At 38.4% G+C, this 21,927-nt stretch overlaps 1 protein-coding gene across 22 annotated transcripts in view; it reads right to left on the bottom strand.

Annotated features, from left to right (window-relative positions):
• The window catches only part of Nrxn3 (neurexin 3), a 1,606,331-nt gene that overhangs the window by 336,983 nt on the left and 1,247,421 nt on the right, over nt 1-21,927 (bottom strand). For all 22 annotated transcript variants that reach the window (XR_015045250.1, XM_085830590.1, XM_029484639.2 and 19 more), the window contains one exon: nt 15,194-15,375. Coding sequence is in view for 21 of the 22 variants with exons in the window: in XM_085830590.1 (XP_085686716.1) it covers nt 15,194-15,375 (182 nt within the window). In the remaining variant the exon portion in view is untranslated. The remainder of the gene's footprint in view (nt 1-15,193; nt 15,376-21,927) is intronic.

Genomic DNA, 21,927 nt, shown 5'->3' with positions numbered 1-21,927 from the left:
TTTCCACAGTTCAGAACTGAATTTGAACTTTGATGTCTAGCTCAGCAACAAACCCTGCCGATCTAAGAAGCAAACATGAAAGCCTGTTAACCTTAGGAATTGGGCATCCAGTCAGGAGCAAATTAAACAAAATGTGCTCCCACTTCAATAAATGTGATTTGCTCTAAGAAGGCCTACCTTTCAAGCTCTGACTACCATCTGCTACTAGATATTAGAAGCTAACAGAGCAGAGAGCAACAAGCCATGACTACTATGAAGATACCAGTATCTGGCTTAAATATGGAAATAGAGGAAATTAAATACTGACTACAGAGAGACTAAATGTGTTTCTTCATTATTTGAAATCATTTAAGGTCTTCCAGCAAGTATATCTGACGACTTCTATTATGACATTTATCATCCACTGGGATATAAAATTGCAGTTGGACAACACTTTCTGTGCAGATGTATAAAGCTTGGAAGGATTTATTTTGTAATTTGGGGGCTAAGGTTACTTCTAAAGCTCTTCATCTCCCTTGTTGTATTTAGAACCTCAGATTTGTTTCCCTGGGTCACATATGAGTATTAAAGCCATCTGAGGACCAAGTTGGGTGTATTAATATCATTTTTAAAAAGAAAAGAAATGCTGTGATGTAAACAGGTGTCAGATAAAATAAAATCTTTCTTTTCTGAATATAAAAACTGTATCAGGGCTGAAGAGATGGATCAGTTGTTAAAGTCACTTGGTACGAGCCTGGGGACCTGAGTTTGATTCCCAGAACACATGTAAAGGTGTGTATGTTGGGGAAGGAGGGAGAATTAAATCCACAAACTTGTCCTTTGATCTATCAACACATGCCTATCCCACAATACACAGACTCATAGACAGACAGACAGACAGACAGTCAAACAGACACACATTCTTTTGCAGCTCTACATTCTGCTTCATCAAAAATATTGCACTACCTGTCTTTCTTTTGGTATAGTACTGGGTCTCAAACCAATGCAAGCAGGGAAAATTCTTCTTTTCAGCTCTAACCTGACTTCCCTATTCCATATATTGTTGGAATGTACTTAAATAAATACCATAGATCCTGCTAAACTTACTATGTCTTACTTATATTACCTATATGCTCTCTTAAATTGAAGGCTAATTGTAAAAGAACAAAAAACAAACAAGCAAACAAAAAACAAAAAACAAAAACAAAATAACAACAACGATAAAACCTGTAATTATATATGTATCATTAAGGTCAAAAATGGCAATCTTTACATTTTCTTTTCTTCTTTTAGCACTTTCAACAGGTTGATCATCTAATCCTTGGAACTTTAATGCATTGATGTAGGAAATGGAGCTAGTGCTATCAACTTAATTGTGCTGTGGAGATTAAATGAGCTGATACAGGGGAGACGACTAGCACATTTATTAACTAGACAATATATAAAACACCAAATCCAGACGCGATTGCAAAAACTATGCAGGCCATCAGAGGATGGGGGTCTTGACCCTGAACAACCAATGAGGAACGCTGTTTTCAAAAGATTTTCCTCATCTATGTATAGTAGTTTACATTTAACAAAGAGGTAGGTAATTTTATCACCATCAGGGGAATCTGTAGCTATCCAAGCTAAGATAATGACAAGGGTAATTAAATTCTCTGCCTCATTGCACACCATTTTGGACATTAGGGGATTTGTTCCTTAGGGGATGACAATAAATTCAAACTCTCCTCCCAAAAATGAGGCACCAAAGGATGAAGTGCAGAGATGGAGAGAGCATCTAACAGGGATATCACCCAAGGGTCATGGGGTCAACATTTAGACCAGTTACACATTAGCATGTGTCTCACCTGCCACTCCCCTCATTACCAACTGCTGTGAAAGTGAAATAGCCTCCATAGGTTCACAAGTTTGAACAGTTTGTCCCCAGCTGATGGTGCTAATTGAAAAAGTTTTGGAATTTTATGGAGGTGGAGGCTTGCAACAGGAAGAACGTGACTGGGAGCAGGTTTTGTGCCTTTATATACTGGCCCCACTTCCTATTCATCCTCTCCATTCTGAGTGCAGATGCAATGTGACATCTCAGCTTCCTGTTCTTGCTTGCTATGATGCCCCTGCCTGCTGCCATGTTGTCCCAAACTTAGTGGACAGTATCCCCTGAAACTGAAAGATAAATTAAACCTTTTCTCTGTTTCTGTCCAGTAATTTATCACAGTGTTGAGCAAGTAAGTAAGACACTTTTTTGTTTGTTTGTTTGTTTGTTTTTTTCAGACAGGGTTTCTCTGTATAGCCCTAGCTGTCCTGGAACTCACTCGGTAGACCAGGCTGGCCTCAAACTCAGAAATCTGCCTGCCTCTGCCTCCCGAGTGCTGGGATTAAAGGCGTGCGCCACCATGCCTGGCTTAAAGAAAGGAGACTATTTGTAGCACATCAAAGGATTTCATGGGAGAAACCCATCACTTTGTAAAACAAATATACACTAATTTAAATATATATATATATACATATATATATATATGTATATATATATATATATATATATATATATATATATATATATATATACATATATATATAGTTTGATCTTCATGTCTTCATTATTCTTTACTGGTCCCCAATTATAGTCATTTAACAATGAGGATCTCTCTCTCTCTCTCTCTCTTTCCTTTCTTTCTTAAGGAAGTAAACATGCCAGTATTATCGTGAAAAACAGTTAAATAGTTCAGTAAGGTTGCTCAGTGGGTAAAGATGCTTGCTAAAAGTCTGCATGCACCATTCTCCGTGCCCAAGTAAATAAATGAAAGTTTTAAAAATATTTTAAAAAAGAAAAGTAATTATACTCATTTTGTAAGCAGAGACAGAGGTATATTCTCTCATTTATCATTTACACAATCCTATGAGGTTATGAAGATGATATCTATATTCCCACTAATTATGGAGGGCAATTACAACATGATGGAGGTAATAAATTTAGGTGCTGTGTCCTCTGGCTTTTCTGTAGTAGCATCCATGAGAAACAGCCAAGCAAGAAATAAAAATAATGGTGATAGGGCAGAAATGACCAAATATATATGTTCATAACTATTAATCAGGACAAAAGGATATCACACATTAGGGAGACATGAGTACAAAGTATAAAATGCCAGCTCTGCTTCTACGGATGTTTGAAAACTTCTCCCATTTTCTTTGAATTCTGTAATAGTTCCCTATCTGGGTTACCCTATGCCTCTAGCATTTTCTTCTTTTCTCCCTTCATTTATAAATTTACTTATGTATTTCCCAGGTTTGTGCTCATTTACTTCTCTGGAGATCGCAGCAACCCTCAAAGCTTCAGCTGTCATTGAGGGCTGAGCTATTCCTGATTCTAACACCATCCATGATATTTCACATGAAATCCCCACATATTTTTAATTTAATATTTCAAATGTTTGACTTCTGGATCTCTTGTATTTTGCATCACCTGAGTTAAACATTTATTATAAATTTTTTATGGATGACATGGTTGGTTATTTGTTGATGATAACACAACTTTCCTCACTCTATGTATTCTTCATTTTTCCCCTTGTTGTAGAGCAGCTGAATTACCCTTTGCTCCCACATTCATTTTCTTCCTATGATCAGTAACATGTGTCAAAGATACTTTTCTTGGCTCTCCGAAGCAACACTGTTTATTTACTCTGAGCCTATTAAAAATCTAGTTATCTTCCTCAAGTCCAAACTATCTTCTCAAAATTAAGATTTGTACATCATATATTTGACTATATGTATACATGTTATATTAAAGAAAAGAAAAACAGAAGGAATTGGGGAAGGAGGAAATCTGTGAGGGAAAAGGAAGGATGGATAAAGGTAATAGAGGCATGGATATGAATGATATATGAGTGTATATATATATATATATATACACTATATATATATATATATACACACACACACATATATAGTGTGTGTATTGTGTGTGTGCATGTGTGATTGCCATAATAAAACCAATTTTTTGTAATTCTTTTTACTTTCTTTTTTATTAGATATTTTCTTTATTTGCATTTCAAATGTTATGACACTTTCTCAGTTTCCCCTCTCTACCTCCCATCTGGAATCCCCTATCCCATTCCCCTGCTTCTATTCTAACTTTACATTTTTATTTTAAAATTAAACTGGGTACATCACCCTCTATCCAAAGGCTTTCAATGTCTTTCCTTTGGGGAAACAATCTACCATCAGTTCATTGTTGAAATCCTTCAAGCTATTTCTATAATATCCCTGGAAAGGCAAGAAAAATAAACACAAAACATGCCTCCCACTATCTACTGTAGACCAGGCCCTTGCTAAGCATTCTAACATATATTCCTATAAATCGTCACAATGGCCTACAGGCAGTGCTATAATTAGCTCCTGCATTTTAGTGAGCAATCGAGGGATTCAGCCAAGACCATGGAGCCAGTTACAAGCCCAGCTGAAACTGAACAAGATACTATGGCCTCTACTACACCAGCTTCTGTCTGCTCACGCTGACTGTCTGCCTTCTCTCATAGAACTCACTGTATTCAAACAGACCTCAAAAATTTGAAAATGCATCCTTTACTACATTTCATTGGTCTTATACCAAAGTTGGCATCTTTATCTGGAGTCTTTGTCCAGGTTCCACTATGTAAAAATTGGCTCCACCTACATGCATTTATAAAAACTTTATCCCAGCACTATTCTTGCCTTATTTGGCATATAGCTAATTGTGCATTAAAACGGAATCACAGAAATAACTACAATTCTGGAGGTTAAACTTCATGTCTCTAACAATTCCAAATAAATTGCCATTTAATAACTATGTGATGAATTAAAATGATCATGATGATGCTTTCTACTCTGAAACTTTCATTAGTAATATAATCATAATTAAGCATCAGGACTGGGTTTGAAACCCATTCCGCTGTTTATTGACAGTACTTTCTGGGGGAAATTGTCTGGCTTCATTAAACAAGAGTCACCTTATTTGTAACATGAAGATATTAATAGTGAGTGGCCTTATAAGAGAAGCTAAACAAAATTCTTACTAAAGTCTTGTACTTTATATTTTATCCATTGAGATTAGTGGTCACAAGAACAAGGAGAGTAAAATAGTGTCTCTGATTAGTGCTTTCTCGACTAAATGTCAGCAATAACCATCTATCCATTAAACTAGCTGCCATGTTACAGAAAACAAAACAAGAAATGTAAACTGAAGCACACAGGCTATCAGGAGAGTCAAATATCGATTATAAAACGTAATTGCCAACCATCCGCTGTCATCCTGAGTCTGAAATGACTGTGGGATGAAGGTTGGCTCAGATGGATCAACAGGACCTATCCAAATGTCTTTAAGTGTTTCTGGGTTCCAAAGGTGTCATCCCAGACTGGGAAAGTCAGGTCTGGCTGCCAGTAGTGTCTTTGAGGCAAATTCAGTTCTACAGGTCCGTCAGTCATCTATCAGTGAAACACTAACAAGCTAAAAACAACAGCAATGGCAGCATCAGGACCGGAGAATATGATGCTGTGGAGTGGGAGGCTAATGAAGTTCCCCATCAATGCGCTCCGTTTCCATGCCTTCTGAATGCAGCCAGCGATCTAAAATCCATCATCTGTAGCTTCAGGGTGGCAATGAGTTATTGCTTTCCCAGTTTGCACTGAACAATACCCCAGGAGTAATGACTAGCAAGTGTAAGCAGTGGGACAATGAGATAATTCATCTCCCTGGCATGTCCAGCAGTGTTAAGTCAGCCTTGCCATTAAGGCATACCAGCTCCAGCATTCACTTGATGGCATCTGGAGTTAACCCAGCATTATTGCATTTTAGATTTCAAGAAAGCCTCCACTAGTCAAACTTGTTTGACTATTGGTGACCGAAATCCCAAAGGATATAGGTCATCTAGATTCTACATTTTATGCTAAAGGCTTACTCCAAATCACAAATGTAGATTATGTTAATTTACATAAGTGGCTTTTGATGAGATAATGTTTTGGGTTTTGTTTTTACAAAGACAGCCTAAGCAGACATACAGAAATACTTTAAAAGAAACTTTAAATTCATGTTACTGGCTTTAAGTCAGTAACAGCCTGACTCCTGGGAATTATATACTATATAGGTTGAGATATCAGAGACAAAATTTAAATGTGACAATTGTTTAGAAAAAATAAAGCAAAGTTTTTTTTCTCCAAATTGAATAGTTAATTGTGGGAAAATCATGAAAGTCAATCGTAATTCCATTCCTGACTGAAAGCTCAATCTAATCCAAGAGCTGGGCAAGAGATCTATAATTAAGTGTGTGTGTGTGTGTGTGTATGGCTGTGTGTGGCAGTGTATGTGAAGTATGTCCATATAGTATAATTTTCACAAGAGTGCATGCACGCTCAGGGCAGAAGCCAGATAAGGATGTCTGTGTCTTGCTTTCACTTTTTGCATTAATCCCATGAGAAAGAGTCTCTCAGTGACCTGGAGCTAGGCAGGTTGTCATCATCCAGAAAGCTCCAGCAATTTTGATGTCTCCATTCCTCACAGATCTGTGAATAGAGGTGCTAACCTGGGCAAACTCAACTTTTACAGAGTATACTGTGTTCAGAACTCAGAGCCTTATAGAAGCACAGTTGCACAGGCATCTGGTGAGCTGCACCTGTATCCTTGCAGTCTTAGGAGTTCTGGCTAAGTCAAGATTGATCATAGAATTCCCACATGAAGTACCTTGCCTGGCACAAAGTAAGTGCTCAATGAATACAGTGGATAATCCCCATGAGATCAGTTATCTTAACCCTAATTTTTGAAGCTTCATATTATTTAGGTATTAAGTACCCTGAAGTGTACCAGTCTAGAGAACACTTGTATAAATGATAAATGAAGAAAATGCAGACATTTGTCCTTTTACTCTCATAATTACCCACCAGACACCAAATATTTTGTACATACTTTGTCAGTGCAGTTTTGTGATTGCACTATTATGCATTTGATTTGCATATTAACTTTATTATTCATTTTTTTTCACATTTTAGAGCATCAGGGTCTGTAAGTATTTTTCTATCATTTTGGTTTCCAGTTTACGTTATGGCAGCCGCTACTCATCTGTATAATTGGGATGCACTCATACCAGGAGCTTGGTTTTAACAATGATTTAGTTCAGCTTTATTAATCCCCAAGTAAAAGATCACACTATTTGTGTCTTTATCTGATAGGACAGCTGGTCCAAGCTCTTTGGATGCTAGCCTTAGATGGAAGGGATTTTCTGCCTATATCTATTTCTTACTATGGTTGGAATCTATGGTGGTGCCATGGCCCCTCTTTATTTACTTATTTATGTTTAGCTGACTTTTCCTTCTTCCTCTCTATCTCTTCTTTCTGATTTTCCTCTGCAAAGTAACAGATTTCCATTTTATATGGGTCATAAAGTGTGGACACCAGGTCATGGAATGTTGTACATTCACTGTGGGTCTAGAGCTCCTTGAAATGTAGTGATGGGGGATTGAAGCATAGAGTGTCACCTCACAAGGCAGAATGAGAAGGAATGTAATCTAAGGAAGAGCAAAGATAGCAGCAGGCTTTAACATAGCCTGTGAGCTAACCCAAGATTCTCTTGGGGAGAGAATTCTAGGTTCCATGTCTTATGCTAAAATGTCACTCCAGATCGCAGGTGCAGATGTGTGTGTGTGTGGGGGGGGGAGTCAAGACTCTAATATCACTCCCAAGATATTTCATAAAATTGGCTTTGCGTAATATGATAGGGTATGGTTTTTTGTTTGTTTGTTTGTTGTTGTTGTTGTTTCTTTTGGTTTGTTTATTTGCAAAAAGGTACAGCAGACTTAGAAATATACTCTTACAGAAAATTTATGTTGAGTATAAAATGCATTCCTCTTGTTGCTGATGTGTGTCTAGGTACACACACACACACACACACACACACACACCCTGATTTTCAGTCATCATATATCAGTATTTCTTCAAGAAAACTGCCCTTCTATATTTGTGCAAGCTTTATTGGTAATGGACAGCTTGTAGATAGTTTATTTTGATTGATCTTCAGGAAGAGCTGGCAACATAATCTTGTTTTTAATTTCCTTTTCAAAGAAGAGGCCAAAGTGCCAAATGGTAGGAGTCATCTTCACAAATCGACTAACTTACTTCATAATAACAGCAATGAGCCTTCAATCCAAAACGTTTGGTTTAAAACTGAGATCTTTACCTGGCATGCTGCCCTCAGATCATGTATGGAATGAAGGTCAATAGATTTTGAAGGTAGCATCATGTACCTATTAGAGCTTTGGGGAAGCACTCCTTATCTCCCATGTACATAGTTACTAGTGGTCCAGTTTTCATAATCCTGGCTCCCATTGCCTTCTCCCAGCCTCCCCAACTCTGCTGTGATGGCACAGCTAAGCTGAGAGCTGCAGGGAGGATGCCCAGCAAGGCCTCTCTGCACAAGTGGCTAATGGTCTGGAAATGCTCCTAAGCCTGGAAACCCCAAAGAGGCCTTTTTCACTAAGAACAAATAGCAATGAAAAGGATTGTGAGCCAACCTGCAGTGCGCAGCACTCTGTGGGAAATGAGATTGCCTCTGCTGGACACCTTTGTATTTCTCGTGTTCTCTTCTCCAGCACTACCAGTCTCTAAACAGCAATATTCCTCTGTACTCCATTGGATATCCCCCTAAACAAAGTCCGGAGTCCAATCCAGTTCTGTCGATGGCCAAATCCAGGAATGAAGCTGAGTTAACAGCCGTCTAACTTCACTGAGAACTAACCTGGCAGATGTCGATGCTTGACTGTAAATATTCACACAGAGACAGCCAAAATGAGGCATCCAGGGTGAATTTATAGATGCAATAGACCAGAGGAATAGAACATTTATCACATTTCAGCCTGGATCCCTTCTATTCTCAAGGAGTCCCTTTGAATAGCATAAATTGTAGAGAAACAATATTATACAAGACAAACTTAATAAATACCCAATTTCCACACATCTGACCCAAGAGATATTACCAATAATGTTTTTTGGAGGACACAGTTTGGGGAAGAAATTCTGCTAGTGTGGTACAAGATCTGCCAGGACAGTATCCCTTTGTCCTGCTTACTTCAGCTTCTGCACATATCTGCATTGCAAGTTGGGAAGGAAATTGTTGGGCAAGGTTATAGATTCTTGTCAAACAAAACAGATGTCCTGACACATAAATTTTCACTATTCCTGAAAGGCTCATAATTTAAAAATGAATCCAAGAGGATTTACTGTAAATTACACACGGGGAGAAAGAAATTAATATGTCTTTTTCTACACCAGCATTAACTACACAGAGAGAAGCTAATTGCTGCCCAGTTTTCTCCGACCTTCTGTTTAATAGGTGGTGAAAGGACATTGTCAAAAGCTGCCCAGGAGCGAGTACAACATTTCATGGTAATCCTTTTTGTGATCCTATGAAGGTGAACATAGTGTGACAGAGCTCCAGATATCGTAGATAGGGGATAAGAGGCAGATGTCACTCACAAGTAACACCAGCTGCTCTCCAAATACTGAGCTGATTAACTCAACAATAGATTTCACTGGAGGGAAACTTATATTTGAAGCAATTATTTGCAAAAATCCCTCGGCCCCGAGAATCTCATTTTATGCACATGAACTTCAACAGAGATCTTTTTGCCTTTGTCAAACGCATCCCATTCATGATTTCATTAATATTATCAGCAACAAACTGACAGAAAATACTGCACCGTGAAAGCATGAACCCCAAACAAGGAATGTCAGCTAATCTAAAATAAATGATTTATGATTCCTAAGTTATTTTGATCCCTTGGCCTTTTATACTTTTGTTTCGGCTTCTTTTCTTGAAGAATTCTGGCTTGCCATTTTTAATATTGATTGTCAAAGGTCACTTAAAGAAGACTTGAAATTTATAAAAAGGCATCTAAAGGAGTGGGACATTTCACTGCCTCCGTTAGAAAAAGTTGTGATTTATGCAAATTATAAATGAAAAACAAACAAAAAAATCATGCCCAGAGCACATTCTCACATTCTCTCCCTCTCCCTCCCCCTCCCCCTCTCTCTTCCATTTTAATGCCTTTATTTTTCCCAGGTTTTCTTTTCCTATAACCTGAGTTTGATCCCTGGTACCCACATAAAAGATTCATACATTAGTGTATGCCTGAAGTGTCAGCACTGGAGATGTGAAGACAGGAGGAGCCCTAGGTCTTGCTGGCCAACCAGTATAGCAGAATTGGAAAATTTTAGGTTGAGGGAGAGACTCTGTCCCAAAAAGTAGGCTGAAAACAATTGAGGAAAATACTTGATATTAACGTCTGGCTCCCACAATCCTATGCACACATGTGAATGAACACATACATGCATACGTGTGCATGTGCGCACGCGTACACATACACACTGAAATAGAAGTACTTAAAATGAATTAGTAAATGAATCAAGAACTTCCAGCAGACTAGAGTTTTAAAAAGCAAACTATTTCCTTGAAGAGATTTTAAGGAGTAAAGATTTTGGAGAAACCCAGGAAAGAGGAAAACTTGTGTGAGCTTAGGGCTTAGTAGGTAGCTGAATGATATGCAGTATGCCTCTACAAACTAGATGTCTATACTTGAGGCTGACATGACAAGTTGAAGCCAGAATTCTTTCCTACACATTTCATCCATTGCTCTCAAAAACATTTCTAATGTAAAGCTCACAGGGAGAGACTCTAAGACACAGGAGGGCTGTCAAGTAAAGTGGGCTTTATTTGCCAATCTTACTGTGTGGACTATCCTAGGGTGTGTCTTCACCTCTGAGTTAGACTTGGAAGAACATGCTCTCTTCTTTCAGATAAGCTAAACGGGTGGTAAAAAGAAATTATTGTAATGACAGTATTAGTACCATCAAATCATCTTGAGTTCATAAGAATTAAATTCACAATTCATAAGAAATTCACAAGAACTATTTTCAGGACCAATTTACAACATTTAATTTTTTTTCTATTTCTGTCCATATTCTATCTCTTGATGTTGCATTCTTTCCTTTTCTTATACAGACAACATACATGTACTGCATTTGCTCGATGACATCAATCTATGCTTTGTTTTGCATTTAATTTCATTGGCCTGACTACCACCATAAGTACACTGAAGAGAGAATTTCTTCTCCAATTAACATCCAGAGTAAAAGAATGCTGCTTGCCTGCCATGCAACCCCAGGGGAGCACAGCTGCAGAAGATGCCTGGCCCTTGTCTTGTGTCACTTTAGTTTACCCCACTGCTCTGGCACAACAGGGCCCCCAGATACCATGTATTAGAAGGTTAATATCCAATAAAACAGTGTGTGGAGAAAGAGACTCTTTAGAGGTGAATTGATGGTACATTTTAGGAAAGCTTAACCAGTGGTTCCCTCTCTCCTGCCATGACAGGACACAACTTCACCCACTATATGGCAGGATATACAAGGTACTATTATGAGAGCTCAGCTATGTAGCCCTGATCAGTCAGCATCTGAATCTTGGACTTCTCAATCCCACATGACAAATCATGATATATAAACTCCTGTGGCTTATAAATTGGCCAATGGGAGGTGTTTTTCTATCATAGCACAAAATAAGCCAAGACATGGTACCTGCCTCTTTCTGCATGTCTGCCATACTGTCTTTGCTTTATGGTGAATTAGCCAATTAACAAGTGGACTAATATACTGAACATACAAATCTCAAAAGAAGAATATACATTTCAAAAATTGCTTTTTTTTTCCTTTTTAAAATGTTCAACAGTCTTAGCCATCAGGAGGGTGCAAATTATACCTGTTTGAGTGTCCATCACCCACTAGGTCAGTGGCCATAGTCAAGAAAAATAAAAATAAATGATGCAGTAGTTGTGGGAAGGAGTTTCTGTGACAGACTGCTGGGGACAGTGTCAACTGGTATAGGCATTACAGAAGTCAGTGCGGAGTTGCCTCAAAGCATTTTAAATAGTCGTTCAGTGTTGGAGAACTTGGCTAACATGGTTGAGGCTCTCCAAATCATTGACAAATAAATGGAAATATAATTATCCCATGAGCTAGATTAATCATTCCTAGGTAGATATCTGAAAGACTATGTCAATATGCCAGAACAAGACTTGCATATCTGGGTTTATTGCAGTCCCATTCATAAAAGCTAAGGAATAGAAAGCTTGCTTGTGTGTCGGAAGAGAGATGGGTAAACAACATGTGGTACATGTATACACTGGGATTACATTCAGCTGTTAAGAAACCGAAATCATGACATTTGCCAGAACATTTTTTTTTTAAAAACTGGAGACAATTATACTAGAAAATGTATTGGACTCAGAAAGAAAGCATGTTTTCTCTCATATGCAGATTCTAGATTTAAAGTCTCTTTCTCTCTCTTTCTCTCTCTCTCTGTTTGTGTGTGTGTGTGTGTGTGTGTGTGCAGATTTTTTTTAAATAGAAGAGGGACTGTGATGTGAAAGGACTGGAAAGAAAGGAATCCTCGTTTTTACAAAAAAAAATTTTATGTCTGTATGTGAAGTCTTTCTACATAGGCTTTTGCTTGCAAAGGGCCAAAGTCCTCTGGAGCGGGGGATACAGGTGGCTGTAAGCCACCCAACGTGGCCACTACAGACTGAACTTGGATCCCCTCGAAGAGTAATATGAGTTCTTTCTACTGAGCCATCTTTCCTGCCACCTGACGAAAAGATCTTAAGGAATTGGAGACGGCTGCGGAACAAGGACTTGAAGAAGAGCACAGTATGGTGTTATATATGTAAAAAAGTACAGAGAAGAAACTTTATAATGTGTGTGTCAACTTAAAATACAAAAGAATTAACAGGTTTTTTTTCCCCAAAAAGAAACCAGTGTAGAATGAAGTATTTTGCCTTCTGTCCAATTCCTTTGGCTTCTACAATGACTCCTAAGTGCTTTTCTTTTGGAATAATTTTCTTAGAACAGTGAAACAAACCATTCAGCAGACGAAACCATCCCTTACAATCCCGCAGATGTCTTATGAAGCACTCTACCCAGTTTTTATTGTTTTGCTTTCCTGATGCCTCTGCTTAACTGTTCAAAGTAAGAGGCTGGGTCTTACAATGATCTCTTGATTTTTCTACTCTGATTCTTTTATTCTGATTGTGTTAAGGAATACAGAAAAAAAAAAAAAAAAACAAAGACTCATTAGCAGATTAAAAATGGTTTCAAATGACTGGAGCACTAAAGGGGGGCCATGCTTATTAAAAGGTCATAGGCAGGGCAGGTTTACTTACTTCAGAACTGTGTGGGTTTTACACATTGCAATAGGAAAAAAAAGAATAATTTATATGACTTCCTACCCTAAGCTTGTTAGGAAACATCTTTGGGAAATTTTCAGAGTGTTTTGTTAACAGCAATATTACTGACTTACTCCAAGATGACACTGTATATTATGATAGAAATTTTTTGAGTATTTTTTTTTTTACTTTTATAAAGAAAATAATATATAACGTCAAGCTAAAGAACTTGACTATAAAGAGAATACCTGCTAATAAATACAAGACAAAGAAATGTATATTGCTTGAACATCAAAACATGGTTAGAGGTATTCATGTTTCAAACTCACCAATGAATTACAGAATTTAATAAAGGCATGGTATTCTAGTTCCTCTCAGAAGTTCTCAGTATTTACAAATGATCTGTACTAACACCCTGCCACTACCAAAGGGTAAGACAAAACTTAAAGAGTGAAGGTGTGGTAACATGAGGGCCTAGATATGGGTACACTCGCAGCATAGTGTCTCATGGCGAAAGATACTTATGACTAGGCCACATCATAATTTTCTTAGAAAGTCATACTGAACAGAAAAAGAGAAAACAAATCATCATGAAAAGCCAACTGTGCTTGTAATAATAGCCTCGTTATAGCTTCCATGAAATAGTCATTAAGTTATGTGCAGAATGAATCTCTTGGAGTTTTGTGGTCCTCGGAAGCTAAATAAAGATAAACTGTAGTGACTACTACGGCTGCCTCTCTTTGCTCCTTGGCATAGGCTTTCTTACTGTTTAAACTTAAGCTCCTAGCACCATATGGTTCCTGAAGCATCTGAAAGAGAAGTACAAATCTGCAACCCAGTTCCAATTTACTTGCGACTAGTGCTTTCTGCAGCATGAGGAGAGAGTGTCTTGCTCTGCTCTGGTTCATCTTGGGGCTGGAAGGAGCATCCAGCTTAAGCCTCGTTCTTCTAGCTGGTTCTACTTCAGGGCAATACCAGCAGAAGACAGCTGTGGCTGAGCCTGCTGCTGTGGGCCCACCTAGCCAACTCCAACTCTGGAGATGAGGAGAGAAAACCCACACTCGGCTTTCCTCCCTGGATCTGAGGGTTAGCAAAAACTTACATTCAAAGATTCCCTGCAAACGCCCCTTCTCCTCTATTGTGGAGGCTGGTACGAATCCCAGATGATCTTTTTTTTTTCTTAACTGTTTTTTCCCTCTGGTATTTAAACTGAATCCTTACTGCTCCAAATTAAATCCATTCTTTCTAGCCCTGTCATTGCTAACTAATGAGAACAATTCCTCTCTCTGCTCTCGGTGGCTATGCGTGGGGTATTTACGGATGAGAATCATATCTTTCTTTAGCCTACTTTCGTAACTGTAGACTGCACAGGTGATAAAATGGGTTAATTGTTGCTATAAAAATATTTTCTATCCTCGTAAGAAAGTAATTTTTCCCCTCCAAATCATTTTAATTTCTTTGTTTTGCATGATACTCTTATGATCTGCAGGGATGGGGAGTAAAACTCTCTACCATCATAGACACAGGATCTACAGGAAAATGTTAACTATTCAATATGCGTGCATAAATCAGTGTGGTCACTGGGCAGTTCCTCTGTGTCACACCCCTCTGCTATTAAAGCCTCAGCTTTCACCACAGATTCTTTTCATGCCTGTGGTCACATTGGCCACCAAGTTTTATGAATGATTTCTTATTGGAACAGAATCACATCTTAAAAGCATAATGTCTGTGTATAATAAAACCAGCAGACAGTATGATCTGGAAAGTTCATAATGCTGACACACTGCCCCTTTAGAGAAAGTTTGCCAACACCCCACTGTCTGCCCATCTAAGCCCAAGTGCGAAAGTATGTATGATCGAAGGGAACATTTGAAAGCATATGCACCTATATTGCATTTATGTAGAATGTCCTCCTGTGTTTATCTAATGCTCACCAGGAAGGTAAGAGAATCCAGGCCAAGGCTGGGCTGGTACTCACTATGTGAAGCTGGAGGAAGTCTCCAAGTCCAGGGGCACTGTCAATGCGTACTAAGATACCATCCTTCACAGTAGTGCTGAAGCCCACAGCGAGACGGTCAGAGCGTGTGCTGGGTCTGTCATTTGCTGGCCAGGTATAGAGGATGAGGCCACCGCTTTTCCCAAAGATGTATGTTGCACCAGCTGTGAAGGGAAAGAGAAAGGAGACATGAGGGCCACTGCATCATGCATTGCTCGCTGTAGTATACGTTTGAGACTGCAGGATACAGGTGTGAGAGAAAACCTTCTCACACTTTACTGTATTTGGTTATTAAGAGAGATGACTACCAAAGCCTCAGGTGTCTGTCTCCTCACATTAAAGATGCTAGCAACGGGAAGAAATAACCAAACATGTTATTGAGAGATATTCTGCATCTTCTGTTCCTAAAGTGTAACCGTGGACATACTGGCTAATGAACTCTGGTGCATGTTAACAAACAACTTTCCCTCTTCTGTAGCAGCAGAATAAGGCTTCCATTTGGCTAAGACAGGCATGAAATAGAAACTTTGTCCCCTGGCTCTGGCTATCAAAATGTTCTCATCAGTGGTCTCAGCTTTTTCAGGGGTGCCTTACCATAAAGCTTGCAATGAAGAAGCCCAAAGGTACAATTGCCTTTGCAATCCACAGAAGTAAGTGTGGTCTTGTAGTAGGAAGAAATATAGGTGACACAATATTTCTATGAAATGACTGGAAACAGTAATAGTTAATATTTCAAAATTTGGGAATTTGGAAATTTCATATTTTGTATATATATGAAATTTATATATATATATATATATATATATATATATATATATATTGATATAACCTATATCCTGTATCTGGGTTTTTGTTTATTATATACTTTATATGTAAGAGCTGCAGATAACTTCAGACAGGATTTTAGAGTGTTTGTGTCTAGACTATTGTGGTCTATCATACGCAGTCAAATGTGACTTTTCCAAAGTGGTGACAAGGTTCACTAATTTTCAACCATTTTTTGCAGATTTCAAATGTGGTGTTTCTAGAAATGATCTAGCTGGATGACTGGAAATATTTATGGGTTTCAATATTATATTGCTATAAACATGCTGACAGAAATTAGTTCTGGAATCTTTTAAGAATAAACATTCTCTCCCTCAATATTTATCTGGTGGTATTTATTTGATACTAGCACAATAGGTCTCATCTCTTTTTAGAAACTCAAATCCAGAAAGGAAATATAGAAAACTACCTCAAGATAATGATGTCCTCATTTGGCAAATAATATGATCAATTATATCTGGTTTATGCCCTTTTATGCTTTTACTATTTAATATCCATTTTTACTACTATCAGTATTGATTCTAAGTTACCAAGAATACATAAATAGAAGCTACTTACAAAATCAACACAGAGCAAACAAAGAAAATATTCTAAGTCCTATTTGTCAACTTGATGGGATTTTTAAATACCTATGAGTGCTACCTCCCAGCGTGCCTGTAAGAGATGATCTAGACTAGGTTAAGTGGAGTGTGAAGACACAATCAGATGGAGAGTGAGCAGGGTTGTCAATTACATATGAAGGGAAATTCCAGTTCAGCCGCTGCTGTGTCCTCTGTCAGCTTCCTGACTCCTGATGTAATATGACCAATTGTCTGGAGCCTCTGCCACTACCATGGGCTGCTTGGTGGACTGCATCAAAGCAAACCGTCTCCTCTCCTTTAAATGTATTTTTAGTGGGGGCACTTTATCACAGGTGACAGGTAACTAATAAAGATTAATATTTTAAGATATTTCAAAGTCTATATTAAGAAATGCACACCAAGTTGTAAATTGGGGAAGAACCTATAATTTTGGTATACTATGACATTGTATGCCAGTTAACAGTGGCAAGTAGTTTTATTCAATAAATTTCCCAACATCCAAAGATCATTCAGTAGTAGATATTCATGTGTGTATCCCAGTGAACCTGTGATACTTACAATTAATTTTATAAACAAAAAGAGAAGCATTCATTCAATCTTTAACCGTTATTAAAAATCTTTGTCACTGGTCTCTACCTACTATCACAGTTAACTTATAGAAAATATCTAAACAACTTTCACCGGCTGTACAAGAAATAGATTATATAGCTTACTTAAAAATAATGGTCCCACTAAAATCAGGGACTAGACAAGGCTGTCCACTCTCCCCATACCTATTCAACATTGTACTTGAAGTCCTAGCCAGAGAAATTCGACAACAAAAGGAGATCAAGGGGATACAAATTGGAAAAGATGAAGTCAAAATATCACTTTTTGCAGATGATATGATAGTATATATAAGTGACCCTAAAAATTCCACCAGAGAACTCCTAAACCTGATAAACAGCTTTGGTGAAGTAGCTGGATATAAAATTAACTCAAACAAGACAATGGCCTTTCTCTACACAAAGAATAAACAGGCTGAGAAAGAAATTAGGGAAACAACACCCTTCTCAATAGTCACAAATAATATAAAATATCTTGGCATGACTCTAACTAAGGAAGTGAAAGATCTCTATGATAAGAACTTCAAGTCTCTGAAGAAAGAAATTAAAGAAGATCTCAGAAGATGGAAAGATCTCCCATGCTCATGGATTGGCAGGATCAACATTGTAAAAATGGCTATCTTGCCAAAAGCAATCTACAGATTCAATGCAATCCCCATCAAAATTCCAACTCAATTCTTCAACGAATTAGAAAGAGCAATCTGCAACTTCATCTGGAATAACAAAAAACCTAGGATAGCAAAAACTCTTCTCAAGGATAAAAGAACCTCTGGTGGAATCACCATGCCTGACCTAAAGCTTTACTACAGAGCAATTGTGATAAAAACTGCATGGTACTGGTATAGTGACAGACAAGTAGACCAATGGAATAGAACTGAAGACCCAGAAATGAACCCACACACCTATGGTCACTTGATTTTCGACAAGGGAGCTAAAACCATCCAGTAGAAGAAAGACAGCATTTTCAACAAATGGTGCTGGCACAACTGGTTGTTATCATGTAGAAGAATGCGAATCGATCCATTCCTATCTCCTTGTACTAAGGTCAAATCTAAGTGGATCAAGGAACTTCACATAAAACCAGAGACACTGAAACTTATAGAGGAGAAAGTGGGGAAAAGCCTTGAAGATATGGGCACAGGGAAAAGATTCCTGAATAGAACAGCAATGGCTTGTGCTGTAAGATCGAGAATTGACCAATGGGACCTCATGAAACTGCAAAGCTTCTGCAAGGCAAAAGAAACCGTCAATAAGACAAAAAGACCACCAATAGATTGGGAAAGGATCTTTACCTATCCTAAATCAGATAGGGGACTAATATCCAATCTATATAAAGAACTCAAGAAGGTGGACTCCAGAAAATCAAATAACCCCATTAAAAAATGGGGCTCAGAACTGAACAAAGAATTCTCACCTGAGGAATACTGAATGGCAGGGAAGCACCTGAAAAAATGTTCAGCATCCTTAATCATCAGGGAAATGCAAATCAAAACAACCCTGAGATTCCACCTCACACCAGTCAGAATGGCTAAGATCAAAAATTCAGGTGACAGCAGATGCTGGTGAGGATGTGGAGAAAGAGGAACACTCCTCCATTGTTGGTGGGATTGCAAGCTTGTACAACCACTCTGGAAATCAGTCTGGCAGTTCCTTAGAAAATTGGACATAGTACTACTGGAGGATCCAGCAATACCTCTCCTGGGCATATATCCAGAAGATGTCCCAACCGGTAAGAAGGACACATGCTCCACTATGCTCATAGCAGCCTTATTTATAATAGCCAGAAGCTGGAAAGAACCCAGATGCCCCTCAACAGAGGAATGGATACAGAAAATGTGGTACATTTACACAATGGAGTACTACTCAGCTATTAAAAAGAATGAATTTATGAAATTCCTAGCCAAATGGATGGACCTGGAGGGCATCATCCTGAGGGAGGTAACACAATCACAAAGGAACTCACACAATATGTACTCACTGATAAGTGGATATTAGCCCAAAACTTAGGATACCCAAGATATAAGATACTGTTTGCTAAACACATGAAACTCAAGAAGAATGAAGACTGAAGTGTGGACACTATGCCCCTCCTTAGAATTGGGAACAGAACACCCATGGAAGGAGTTACAGAGACAAAGTTTGGAGCTGTGACCAAAGGATGGACCATCTAGAGACTGCCATATCCAGAGATCCATCCTATGATCAGCATCCAAACGCTGACACCATTGCATTCACTAGCAAGATTTTGCTGAAAGGACCCAGATATAGCTGTCTCTTGTGAGAATATGCCGGGGCCTGGCAAACACAAAAGTGGATGCTCACAGTCAGCTAGTGAATGGATCACAGGGCCCCCAATGGAGGAGCTGGAGAAAGTACCGAAGGAGCTGAAGGGATCCGCAACCCTATGGGTGGAACAACATTATGAACTAACCAGTACCCTGGAGCTCTTGACTCTAGCTGCATATGTATCAAAAGATGGCCTAGTCAGCCATCACTGGAAAGAGAGGCCCATTGGACTTGCAAACTTTATATGCCCCAGTACAGGGGAATGCCAGGGCCAAAAAAAATGGGAATGGGTGGGTAGGGAAGTAGGGGGGAGGGTATGGGGGAGTTTTGGGATAGCATTGGAAATGTAATTGAGGAAAAGATGTAAAAAAAAAAAAAGTGAAGTGGCCCTGAAAAGAAGGGGGGAACATTGGTTTAAATGAAAAAAAAAAACATATTTTACTATCAATAAAATCAGTTGCAGAGAAAAAAAAATATAATGGTCTCATTTGAGCTAGAATTGGGAGTTTTTGTAGTATGCCATTCCTGTACAAGCACTAAGCCATCTGAGATGTATGAAAACCCACTCTCCTCTTGGAAAGGTCATCTTTGAGGCTTGCTTAGGTTCCATCCATTTGTATATCATAAGCAGCACAGAATTTGTGTCCCTTTAAGAGCTTTGCAGTCCTTAGGGGAGTCTCCAGAAAGCCCTTCAGAATCATCTAGAGAAGCTGGGACTATGGTATGCAAAGTTTACGTTAATTCCATTTGCAAAACAGTGTTTGCTCTTGCCTACACACAAACACCCTCAAAGCTGCTTAAAATTAGAACTCTTGGTAAAACAATTTATGCTTGCTATCTCTCCATCTGTGAAGAGTCTAAACAAGTCCTTTTCTGTAGATGATCACAAATGTCACCCTGGCTTTCTTCCTTCTTTATTTGGAAAACTGAAGGTTATTCAGTGATTAATGTATAAAATCACCAAAAATGCAAATCAGCCAGTGACATTTCATGCCAATTTACAAAATCTTACCCAAGTCTGCCCAGCATTCATAGTGGATTTGTAACAGAGGTAAATTCCTGCTCTCCCAGGGAAGAATTTTATCAGCACAAAAACAATGTTAAGCATACATAGCCAGGCTCAAGGCTTTATCTTTTGCTAAGCCTTTTCCACAACCTTAGGTGGGGCTCAGCAATTATAGGGACTGTTTTATTTTTTAACAGTTTTACAGATGCTCAGATATCTGTCTTAAACCAGTGGCATCCACTTTTTTAAAATCACCTATCAATATAATTATAGAACGTGATTTGACAATGGAGCAAAGTTTTCCACCTTTCCATACTTAGCCTTACATACTTCATGGATTCTCAAGCCAATATAGAACATAGGCAGAGCCATTACCCCAAAGCTGAGATGCTTGCAAAGAGCATTCTGGTTTTTATCAAGCAGATAACTTCACAAACTCTCTTTACTTCAATGTTTACCCACTGTTCTGTCCAATAATTCTCAGGGCTCTACATAAAGAAGCTGTTCAAAGATAAGACACAACCTCTTACATATTGTGTTTAGAAGTCATGATGGTGTTACTTTTAAATCAACATAGAAGGAAACCTCATTATAACACTAGCAGATAGGTTAAGTACATAGAACATCTAATTTTACAAAGCTAATTTTTTTTAGTTCTATATTTACAATGGCATGATCTTAGATAAATATAACTTTGTGGATGGTAAGGCATAAGAGATATAAGGTTCTGGGTTTATTTTGCAAGGCACAAAGACTATAGAAACCTGTTCTTGATATCGAACATACTAATAAGGATGACCAATTCTAAGTCTAGCTTTTCGGGTGTGTTGGGGTGCCCAGGACTAGGTGGGGTGGGAGTGCTGCGTTCTGATGATGGTGAGTGGTCTTGATTTCTGTTAGTAGGATTCTTACGCTTGCCTTTCGCCATCTGGTAATCTCAAGATGGCCTAGTCGGCCATCACGGGAAAGAGAGGCCCATTGGACAAGCAAACTTTATATGCCCCAGTACAGGGCAACGCCAGGGCCAAAAAGTGGGAATGGTTGGGTAGGGGAGTGGAGAGGAGGGTATGGGGGACTTTTGGGATAGCATTGGAAATGTAATTGAGGAAAATACGTAATTAAAAATAAAAGAGAAAGAAAAAGAAAAAGAAAAACACCCTAAAAAAAGGGGGGGGGGAGTGACCAAACTTCCCAAGTCTTCCCACGGTCTAACAATACTGTTAGATGAAGTTAATTAATTGCCATAATTTTCTAAACTGACAGTGCCATATTTCTAGTTTTCATATTTTTTCTGTCTTGAATGGTGTTTAGAAATAAACACAAACTTTCTGTTCACTTTAAACACAAAATGCCTAGAACTTCAAAGGAGGCATAATTCCACTGCTTTAGAATTTCTTTTTAAAAAAATGTTAT

Source organism: Mus caroli, unplaced genomic scaffold (assembly GCF_978045245.1).
Source record: "Mus caroli unplaced genomic scaffold, Mus_caroli_1 scaffold_14, whole genome shotgun sequence".
In the NCBI taxonomy this organism is placed as follows: domain Eukaryota; kingdom Metazoa; phylum Chordata; class Mammalia; order Rodentia; family Muridae; genus Mus; species Mus caroli.
The sequence above is the reverse complement of the archived record's forward strand: the minus strand, read 5'-3'. Positions and strand labels throughout refer to the sequence as shown.